The 11,755-nt window shown below is 36.2% G+C and overlaps 1 protein-coding gene across 3 annotated transcripts in view; it reads left to right on the top strand.

Moving 5' to 3' along the window:
- LOC107712973 (E3 ubiquitin-protein ligase TRIM62-like) overlaps positions 1 to 11,755 on the top strand; it is a 51,753-nt gene that overhangs the window by 27,088 nt on the left and 12,910 nt on the right. For 2 of the 3 annotated variants that reach the window (XM_016518371.1, XM_016518370.1), the window contains exons 3-5: positions 3,472 to 3,567; positions 10,091 to 10,347; positions 10,462 to 10,506. In XM_016518371.1, coding sequence (XP_016373857.1) covers positions 3,472 to 3,567; positions 10,091 to 10,347; positions 10,462 to 10,506 — 398 coding nt within the window. The remainder of the gene's footprint in view (positions 1 to 3,471; positions 3,568 to 10,090; positions 10,348 to 10,461; positions 10,507 to 11,755) is intronic. The other variant, XM_016518372.1, reaches the window with a different exon arrangement.

The raw sequence follows: 11,755 nt of genomic DNA, 5'->3' as shown, positions 1-11,755 counted from the left end.
TATATATATATATATATATGTGTGTATATATATATATATATATGTGTATATATATACATTATATGTATATATATACATTATATGTATGTAATTATTTCTTTATCTATGCATTCATTTATTTATATATTATAATCAGGGTTGTTTCTTCATCTGAATATTATATTATAATATCCGGAAACTTTCCAGCGTTTTTGGAAACTTTCGTGAAATTTTTGGAATTTTTTGGAAAGTTTTCAGAAATTTACCGGAAATTTTCGTAAAAGTTTCTGCCCCTTTGCAATGCTAATTATAAAACAGTATTAGTATAGTTTAGTATATTTTTTATTTATGCTATATTTTCTTATAAAAAATTATAAACATATCTTGGAAACCTTAGTCAGTGCAAAAGTGGATATTAACTCTTCAAATCCTGCATCCATTTTCTTTCGATTATGTTGCTCAAATGCTGATTCAAAGATGAGTAAAGCCAGAGTGAAATAAGTTTTAGTCTTGCTATCAGCCTTCAATGACCTTCTTCCCCCTGTCGTGTGGGATCCTGGGGAAATGTCATGTCAAACTTCCTCTCGCCAGCTCAGATTGATATAAACGTGTGCTGCCTCTGACCTCCAGTGCTCTGTGCTCTCCATGCAGCTAAAATCAGCACACTCTGCACTTTGTTTAGACATTTTGAACAACTCGATTCGCTGGAAAAATGATTCATTTGCAGGCTCTGTGCCACAACTTCACAGACAGGCTTTTGTTTTAAGAAGTTGTTAGTTCTCTGGATACACTTTTAAAAGGTGGAGGTAAATGGCACATAAAAAATGTATGGTCTATAATGACCCAATAACCATTTGCGTTTTGCTCCAGAAGTACACCAGCTGGTTATGTTGCATTTACTTGACGCATTAGAGTGAGCTCTTATCTGTCAGGTATGCACACTGAAACCAGGCAATTTGGATGCTGGGAAGGGCATTTAGGTACTTGTGGAGCACAGACAGCATTTCCCTGAAGTAATGAGCTTTATAATGAAAGTAATCATTTTTTCTGCTCCTCGTCCTGTAAAAGGATACAGTTGAGAATTGTTTTAATGTTCACTTGTATTTGAGTCTCATTTCAGTCAGATAATACTGATGGAAATACTGTGGTTAACTCTTTTAAAGGGATAGTTCACCCAAAAATGAAAATTCTTTCATTTATTCACCCTTAAAGGGGTCATAGGATGCCCATTTTCCACAAGTTTATATGATTCTTTAGCACAGACAGGCATCTGAGATCGGCTCGATTTGAGAAAGGGGAAAACATTTAACGAGATTAAAAAAAAAACACTGGGTGGATTTTTATCATTATAGGGTGGTTGTGTACACACACTACCAACACCCATTTCAGTTCAAACAACTTGTAAAAGTGCATGTAGCATCCTATGACCCATTTAAGTTGTTCCAAACCTGTATGAGTTTGTCTTCTGTTGAATACAGAAGTTATTTTGAATAATGTTCTTAACCAAATATTTAATTGACATCCATAGTATGAAAAAAAACCTGTGGTATAACGACTTTTCTCATTTTTATGTTGTTTTTATTCAATATTTATATTTAGCCTTATTTTACTTCAGTTTTAGTCATTTTAGTACTTCAACTTAAAAAAAAACGTAGTTTTTCAAATATATTCTGTTTTATTTCAGCTTTATTTAAATGACCAAAAATTATTTTTAATAGTTTTAGTTTCAGTTAACAACACTGGCAACAACAGCATTTCATTGCCATGTCGTCCATTTTCAATGAATCACCTCTATTTAAACGGCATGACGCTAGAATGTTGGATGAATATGTTTTTCAGGATAATCTTGTTTACAAAATATGTGACCTGGCCTCATTGGTGCTCATTTCCATCTGAAACAACCAAAGCATCAGTTAGTTGTGTTTCCTAAGGCAAGCATCAAGTATTGCTCACACTTCAGCATTAGAGGTTTGTTCAAATCCCGTACCTTAAAGTAATTAAGCTTTGTTGTGTAACTAGTCACTCACTATTTGCTATGGCTACAGTCATGATTAACACTAAATCATGCTGCTTATTGTTGAGAGGTGTGCCGTTTCACTTGTCTGACAATTAAAATGGGCAAAAAAAATCTTGAAAAATCGAATGAGTTAATTTATGATGCCTTAAAGGAACACTCCACTATTTTTGAAAATAAACAGTTGAGTTTTACCGTTTTCGAATCCATTCAGCCGATCAGTGCAGCAGGTGCAATGATATTTCGCAGCGCCTGAAAATAGGCTTATTGGAAGTTACCTAGCTGGAGCCTATTTTCAGGCGCTGCATAATATCATTGCGCCTGCTGCACCCATGGTACGGCAGCAAAGTTCCTTGATTATTTTTGAGCGAGATGCTAACGGTCTAATCAGATTAAATTATCTATGCTAAGATACAGCTAAAAATGCTACCGCCAGACCCGGAGATCGGCTGAATGGATTCGAAAATGGTAAAACTCAACTGTTTAACTCTAGGGGAGTTGGAAAATGAGCCTATTTTTAAAAATGGTGGAGTGTTCCTTTAATATATTTATAGATTAGATATGCACGATTAATTGAAATATAACCAAAATCATGATATGGTTTAGTGCGATTATCAAAGGCTGTGATTGAATTAAACAAAATTTTGGTCAGATTGTGCAACCCAACAAACAAGCAAACCTGGATTTTTTTTAAAGTTGCATTTTAGATCTGTTTTTATTAGAAAAGCAATTGCAATAATTTTTTTCCCCAAATCATGCAGCTTTATTGTATTAATATATGGATTTTATAAAGATGAACTCTGGCTCTGGTGTATTGTAAAGGGGTTGGTGCATTTTGCCTGTTCCTATTCTGCCTCTAGGCAAGCAAACATGGCCTGTCGTCCCGATTCTGCACGTCCACTGCAAGAGAGACCCACTTTCCCTGACAGACCTCTCTGGAGAATCGCAGTTTATTTATTAATTTCTGCTTTTTTTCCTGCAACTATAAAACCACCTTTCTCTGTTCCTTTCTTACAATTTGAAACTTCCAGTCTAGATCAAAACCATGCATGAAAGGACTTAATTATAGTAAAATAGCCTATTTCAGTCATGAAAGGTTTTATCAGATATCAGCGCTCGGGAAGCTGCATAGTAGTTGACCAAGGACATTAAGTCAAACTTGAAGCAAATTGATATAGTTCTCATTGTTATGGTCCTAATGGAGCTCATTTCCAGTCTGACACACCATTTATGTCCTATATACTAAAGATAAGAAAAGTGCCTGAAAAGTGTGCTTTCCTATAGCATTTTTATTTTAGCCAATCGTGCATTGAATGGTTGTGTGTAGCGTCAATAGCATCACATTTACTGCTGTCAGAGTTTTGGTATCTCTCTTATGAAGGCTTTAGAAGCGGTTCAGACTAATTACTTTGGGTCAGAGGTTGCCAGATTAATGGGCAATAAATGACATGATCTGTTGTGCTGTGGTTTTCTTACAGAGGGAGATGAAGGAGCAGCTGGTGACTCTACAAGACAGTGAGAAGGGTCATACGGAGGCTTTGCAGCTGCTGCAGAGACAGCTCACTGAAACCAAGGTACACTTCTGTCAGTGCATGTTATTCCAAGAGAAAAATCCTCAATTTAACCTGGTGCTCCATAAAACACAATTTTCCCCTGGACTTCCATTTAAGGGGGCGACCCAAGTAGGGATGTGCAGGTCTAGTCGACTAGTCGACTAAACGGTACAGCTCCTACTAGTCGACACTGAAAACAATAGTCGATTACAATAGTCGAAAAAAACAATTATCATTCAAATTACCCATCATTTTATGTTACCATCAAATTACCTGTGTAATGTCAAATTGTCTTACAATAACTCTACTGGAGCGATGAATATGATATTGAATCATATTCAATACAGGCACGTAGGCGTTAACTTAGAGACTAGCCAAAGCCAGCTATTGTCAATCACGTCATTCACTACAGCCCACCGCCGCTGCGATCCCGTCCGAGCCGTCTATTCCTCTAACGAAGACCCACTTCGGTGGTGGTGCGGGATGTCCAGGCGCTTTCCGAAATTCTGTTGGCTTGCTTTTCGTTATCTCTGCGTGCCTGCGACTTCAGTTCCTGCAGAGCGCGTTTTTTCAAGTGCAGGAATTGTTAACCGCCTCAGGTCCTGTCTTTCTTTTTGTTCATTTTGTTTTTAGATGATATAGCCTACATGATGAAGTATGTTTTTAAAAGCCATTTTAATGCTATTCCTTAATAAAATTTCCTATTGTTTTTGACTTGTGTTTTAATATGTTGGCTAACGTTATATGAAGATGAAGAATTCTGTCAGGCTATTGATTGATTTTCCATTGTTCTGCATTTCCCCAGCTGATTTTAATAAATAAGCATTGGTTGACATTGAGTGTGTGCTCTTCTTTTTTTTTCTTTTTAACGACCGGCTAAAATTAAATGATGATAACGTGAGGCAAGCGTAGGCTACGGCATAATTGTGACCTATTTTTAGCAGAATTCTATGAGGGATTTGGCAGTGTGATTCATAGATTTAAGTATTTAAAATGTAGGCTATTATATACACGCACAAAGTTTTTTTTTTCTTACCATCTTTTGGGGGTTTCTTGCTTTTAGACTAGTCGACTAGTCGGATACAAAACTTCCGTTTAAATGACAGTCAAATTAGTCGTCGCGCACATCCCTAGACCCAGACCATATAACGATTGAAGTGAATGCTGTTTGCTGCTGTCATTTTAAATAATGCGCCACTCCTTTTTAATGAGAATCGCATGATATGTAATAGTTACAGTAGTCTTTATTGCTGAATGCTTTATGCCTGAGGATCAATTCTAGATTGATGGACCGACTGTGATTTATCGGCCGGTCATCCACACATTCAACACCCTGATTCAAGTTACTATGACTTGATATTGAAACCACGTCTCAGTTTCATCTCTGATGGGACTCTATTAAACCTCATCTGGAATCAGGTTTTGTGGAAATCGAAATACAGCTGACAAACAGCTCATACTGCCCACCGCAGCCATTAGAGATTCATGGCAGGTCTCTCACTCTGTTCCTTTGCATATTTCTCTCTCTCTCTCTATTCTGTTGACATTGAATTTCCATCTGGCAAATTGGTTTATTGAGCAGGTCTTTAATCTTGACACCTTGTTTTAGTCAGTGAAGAGAGACACCGCAGTCAATAATGCAACTGTCCATCTCCCTGTTTTTTCACCCCCTTTTTTAATTATCCCGCTGTTTGGGATTGGGGACTATTGCAGAGGAAGAACTTCCTGACTCTGTGGATGTCTGATGTTGGTCTTATTTGTCATTAGTTAGTCTTCATCCCACATTTTATACAACACTGCCTTGCCACCCCTCTAATGTGTGTATGTGTGTGTGTGTGTGGACACATTAGTTGACTCCATTCATTCATTCATTCATGATTGAAATTTTAGGTAAAAAATTAATCTGTATTTGAATCATTTGAATCTGTAAGAGAAAAGGCTATGTTATACACTTTAAAAATAGAAAGCATATTTTATAGTATTTTTAAAGTATGCATATTCAGTGGAAAACTTTTTTTGTATAAATAAACTGATTTTTGTGCGTTAGAAATTAATTTGATTGTCAACATTCAAAATACTATAAAATATAAATATATTTATATAGTATTTTTTATGTATGTGTATATTATATAATATAATATGTGTATATATATTTATTGCATATATAATTTATTTTTAATTTTTTTTATGGTCGACTTTTCTGTCTCCATCATTTTAATCACCTTTTAGTTTCTTTTTTTTTCTCCACTTGTCAGTAAGAAATGAAAATGAACCCTATTTACTCTCTGAATACAAGTTCCTAGTTATATTGTGTGATTCATCAGTACATGTTATTCCAGAGAGAATGTTTGTCTTCATAATCTTTCATCAAAATATAATAATGTTTGAAAGGACAGATGTCACCAAGCTCTCTTTTTTTTCAACCTGTCCTCTCCGACCAGTCATATAAGACCCACTGTTGACAATCCAGTTCATTTCTAATGCACAAAAATCTGTTTATTTTTACAAAAAAAAAAAAGTTTTCCACTGAATATCCTGTTTTACAGCATTCATATTGCAGAAGTAAAATGGATTGCAGACCACGTTGAATGTCATGAATTTTCAAAGAACAAATTCCTTGTAGTCTCTTAAATTGATTTAAACTAGACTTGTATCTCAGTGTTTTCATTTCATTGATCTCCCAGATTGCATATTTACCTTGAAAGCTGATTAAACTCTAGTATCTTTCAGTTCTTTCCCAGACTGTCCGCTGAAAATGTAGATGTTCGCATTGACCATCCAGTCGTATCCTGTCTGGATTTATTGATGCAGTGCCTTAAGATGCTTACGAAGAGCCTGACGCTTGACATTGACATTCAGAACCATCAATGCAAAATGTCTCCTGCAGCCCAGACTCTCCTGTAGAGATAAGAGGACTGTCTCAAGAGAGCTGTCACAGCACAACCTTTTGAGGAGATTTATTGAGTAAACTGAATGCAATAATAAAGCGGTCTCATCGTTTCTAAATGATAATAAATTGGCTGATTCAGTGATGTGTTAGACTATAGATCATGTAAAGTTACTTTTAAAATAAAGTCTCTTAAGTCTCTTACTCTTAAAATAACTTTTCTATGGAAGTTTGTTTCCACCACATGATATAATTTTTTTTAAAAAGGTAATCGTGACTTTTTATCTCACAATTCAGCCTTTTGTCTTGCAGTTTTTCTCAGAATTCCAGAGAAAAAAAATCCAAATTGCGAGATGTACAGCAAACTTGGAACAGTGCGGGAAAAAAGTTAGAATTCAGAGTTTATATTATGAACGCACAATATTATCGGCACTTTATCGAAATCGCCCGATAAAGGCTTACAATGTAAACATCGTCATTGGCCAGATATGAAAAATTATGTTGATATGCCTTGCCAATAAGACGAATAACTCACACGTGCTCAGGGTGTGTTAGCGATAAGATCACGTCAGCAGTGTGGTCATTCTTGAAGCAAACTTTTGCCTGACAGGTTTAAAGGTCAGAAGGTATAGCTTACATTAATAAAAATCACAAACATGACACTTGTAAATTAAATAATTTTATGTATACAGATTTATTCATTAATGTGTACTATGTTTTTTTCAAACGGATTATAAAAACTTTAAAAGCTCTAAAAGATTTTCAGAATTTTTGCAACTCTTTTGCTTTAGACCATCTACTAATGTTAAATCTTCAAATAAAGTTTTAAGGTTACCAGTCTGCAAAAAAATGCAGTGATTGATTTATAGTTATTTTCAAAGCGTTCAATATATTATCATTATAAAATAACTTCATTATTGTTTATTTAATTCTAACAAGTACGTTTTTGTTAAAAACGAACCAAAAATGAAAAATAATTAGTTTACAATCTCTGCACAGGAGAGACTTGGTGTTGTTTCTAAACAAAAGGAAATATATCGGTATTGGCATCGGTTGAATGAGTTGAAAAATATCGGCATTTCGGATATCGGCAAAAATCCAGTATCGTGCATCCCTAGTTTATATCTCGCAATTTTGAGGAAAAAAATCTGAATTGAGAGATAAAAAGTTGCAGTTACCTTTTTTTTATTTTTTTATTCTGTGGTGGAAATGTTTTCTATTTAAATATATATTAAAATATAATTTATTTCTGTGATGCAAAGCTGAATTTTCAGCATAATTTCTCCAGTTGTCAGTGTCACATGATCCTTCAGAAATCATTCTAATATGCTGACTTGCTGCTCAAGAAACATTTTTATTATCAATGTTAAAAACAGTGCTTAATATTTTTGTGGAAACCAAGACACATTTTGTTTTTCAGGATTCTTTTATGAAGTTAAAAAGAACAGCATTTATTGGAAATAAATTTTTTGTAAACTTATAAATGTCTTTACTGTCACTTTTGATCAATTTAATGCATTCTTGCTATTAATTTCTTTCAAAAAAATAAAAAACTTACTAGCTCCAAACTTTCGTACATTAGTGTACATTAAACTTTAGCATGTAGCTCATGTCAATAATAGCTCTAGTTCATGTTTGCTCATTTTTAACTTGTTGCCACCTCCCCGCTAGCATGCTCTAGATTTAGCTCAGTGGCAAGCGTGCTGACAGACCCTCTCGTCTGAAGTGCCGATTTCGAATCTGAATGGAAGACCCCAAGGAAAGATGTGTCTGATTAGCAGATGCGGCAGCGAGCAGGTTGCTTGGAGGCCGAGTTGCGCTGGGCTCATGGGACTTGTTTACTGGCTTTAAATAGACCCCATCCGAGACAGCATGGCCCACGGGGAGAGTGGTTTCAGGAGACCAACACCACTTCAGCATCACTAAGTCCCAATCATCCATCAGACGACATCAGGTGGGCTGACTCAGCCTATGCAAATTACGCCAGAGACGGTCGGGATCTTAATAGGATTTCATTTTCCTGGTGGCTAGGAAATCACATTTCCCACTGGAAAGACAGAAGTGGAACAAGACCTTTATTTTATTTGTTAGTAGGAGTAATCTTGTAATCTGTGAAGTCTGTGGTTTTCTTCCAGATCTTACTATAGGCGAAGAAAGAGATGAAAATCTAGATCTTGCCGTGATTGTATGGAAGGCCATCAGTGGAACGGCTTCTGTCCTACATCGATTCGACCTTGAGGGTTTGAGATCTTTGATCTGACGACTGTAACTGATGTTCTTTACACTTTAATAGAGATGATCGGCTTCCTCAGAAACACCTCGTTTTATCTCTCTATGACTTGTTTTCCTCCTTTTCGGTCAATGCCGAGTTTGTTGGCTAGTTTCACAATTCTCTTTTAGGTTCGGCATCGACCCCCGCTGCTTTTATCTCGATGCTCATCTGCTCGTCTGCATGTGTAATCATGTCCTTCTCATGGAGGCTGTCCTACAGTAACCCGGAAGATTGAGGGAGGAGCAACCTAATGCCATTTCCACTGACTATTAGACTGTGTCCTCGACTCCAGTGATGCGGGCTTATGAGGCACTTTCCACTTGCTTGTTAGTCCACTACGTTCCACTGAGACTCTGCCAAAATTATAATTTAATAATAGTAATTATACATATAAAATATAAAAATAAATAAGAGTTTAATATGAATATAGAGACATTAAATATAAGTATTGTGTTTTTTAAGTTTGACAACCCACTTCGTCCCGAGACTCTGCAGAAGTAATTTAATAATAATAGTAATTTTAAATGTTAAATACATTGTGGTTTTGAAACTACTTGCTTTTTTTGCTATGTCCTAACCAGATGAGTCTCTTAATTAGCGTTTTTGTCTTTCAGCAATTTGAATCCACAGTAAGACATTGTTCCGGTCGCTAAATTCTAATTTTCCTCATCATGGGTAGCTCCATATGCTGTAATTTTAGTTCACACTCCAGTTGTGTTTTAAACATCAAATATGTTCTGTTTGTCTGTGGCTTTGTCACTTCAAGCTGTATTTTATTTAGGACACACAAATTACTCAATGCTGGAAACCGCAACATTCATACCTGGTTAGGACAGTGTTTTTCTTTTAACCCTGTTCTCCCTGTGTAGGTTGTCATTGATTGAACCACTAGTCTCAAACTTCTCAGACTGCACATTATTTTTGACAATTGTCAATTGTCAAATAACAAACACCGTTCATAACTTTTTTCTTTTTTTTAACTCTTTGAAAACAGTTTTCTATTTTAATATACTTAAAAATGTAATTTATTGCTGTGATGCAAAGCTGAATTTTCAGCATCATTACTCCAGTCTTTAGTGTCACATGATCCTTCAAAAATTATTCTAATATGCTGATTTGTTGCACAAGAAACATTTCTGATTATTATCAGTGTTGAAAAAGGTTGTGCTGCTTTATATTTTTGTGTAAACTGATACATTTTTTTCAGGATCCTTTGAATATAACGTTTAAAAGCATTTATTTGAAGTTTAAATCTTGTGTAACTTTATAAATGTCTTTTAATGTCAGTTTTGGTCAATTTGTTATTTGAGACTCTGTGAATCTCTTAGTCTTTTAACTGAGCCTAGCCTAATAAAAATCTTAACTTTCTCTTCTCTAACTCATAGTCATCAGCGAAGAGCCTTCGTGCCACAATCGGAGATGCATTCGAGCGACTGCACCGCTTCCTGCGGGAACGGCAGAAGAGCATGCTTGAGGAGCTGGAGGCAGATACGGCGCGCACGCTTTCTGATATCGAGCACAAGATCCAGCGCTACAGCCAGCAGCTCCGCGACGTCAAGGAAGGGATCCAGATCCTTCAGGAGCGACTCAGTGAGACCAGCCGTCATGAATTCTTGGAAGGAATAGCCCTGACGTCAGACAGGTACTGAGGAGGGCAAGTGACTCGTAGAGAAGTGGATGAGCGTATGTTGAGGGTGTGAATTAAAGATTCTCTGGTCTAAAACGTTTTGTCTTTTTTCTTGTAACTGCTGGTCAGGGAGCAAGTGATTCGTGGAGGGTATTGCTGGTGGAAGCTACCAAGGCAAGTCAGGTTATTTGACTTATGTTTGTGACTATTGCCCTTTGCCTTATGTCACAGGCGCCCGTTCAGAAGAGAGATCACTGCAAAACAGACTAGGTTAAGATTAGTTAGGAAGTAGATCGGTTAACATAATCAGTGGGGCTGGGTATTGACAAAAATTTAAGTAGATTCAATTTAAATTCACATTAATTATATAATAATAAATAAATATAATTTGGTGCATTACTGTAATATTAAATGTTGAAATTAACTAACTAAAATTTTTTGTATATAATGTTTTAATGGTAATTGAAATAATGGGTATTGACACTAATTGATTCCATTTCAATATATATATATACATACATATACACACACACACACACATATATACACAGGCCCGTAGCCAGCTATGAGGTCACCGAGGTCCGGACCTCGGTAAATTTTTCATGTTCAAAAATAAAATGTGTTCTCTGAATGGCTAATTTGCTGTTAAACTTCTCGTATGAATGTCTGCATGTATAATTCAGTTTAATTCAGAATGTTTAGCGTCCGTGGTATAAAAATTATCGCTGCGAGACGCTGGCGGAGTGAACGAGTCTTCAGAGAGTTGTGAGTGAGAAGGTGCGGGCGCAGCCTCCGTGTCGCCAGATCCAGCTATTATAAGTAGGGGTGCTCCGATCAGGGTTTTTGAGGCCGATCACAGGACACCATCTATCATTCAGGTAGGAAAATCAACTACTTGTGTATGCAATTGAGTCAGCTATGGAAAGTAAATCTTTGTTCAGACTCAACTAGATACTCTGCATGCAAGTAATTAAAATGCAGTTATGAACACAAAAGCATTCCCTGATCTCTAATAAAGGCTATTCATCCTAATAATTAGCAATGCCATTTTTGTCTAGGCAGCTCTGACTATTTGATAACATAATCAAAAGTAGGGGTGCTCCGATCAGGGTTTTTGAGGCCGATCACAGAAAGCAGTATCTGCCGATCTGATCACCGATACCGATCTTTTTAAAGCTTTCTTTTAATCATTTATAACCATTTATAGTGATACTCCAATCAGGATTTTTAGACATTTATTCAGGGCCTGAATTTCATTTTTGAAAATGGGGGGGGAATTCCCCTCTTGGTGACTCTTGGTGAAAGGTGAAGCAGCTTTCACACAGGAGTCCGCTACTGATCCGTGGCTGTTTACCACAAACACAACATTTATCCATTATTTTGATTTCAAATCCAAACATTGTCACTGAAAATGCTTTTTCAG

The sequence above is a fragment of the Sinocyclocheilus rhinocerous genome, unplaced genomic scaffold (genome assembly GCF_001515625.1).
Source record: "Sinocyclocheilus rhinocerous isolate Xijiao unplaced genomic scaffold, SAMN03320098_v1.1 scaffold147, whole genome shotgun sequence".
Taxonomy (NCBI): Eukaryota; Metazoa; Chordata; class Actinopteri; order Cypriniformes; family Cyprinidae; genus Sinocyclocheilus; species Sinocyclocheilus rhinocerous.
The sequence above is the reverse complement of the archived record's forward strand: the minus strand, read 5'-3'. Positions and strand labels throughout refer to the sequence as shown.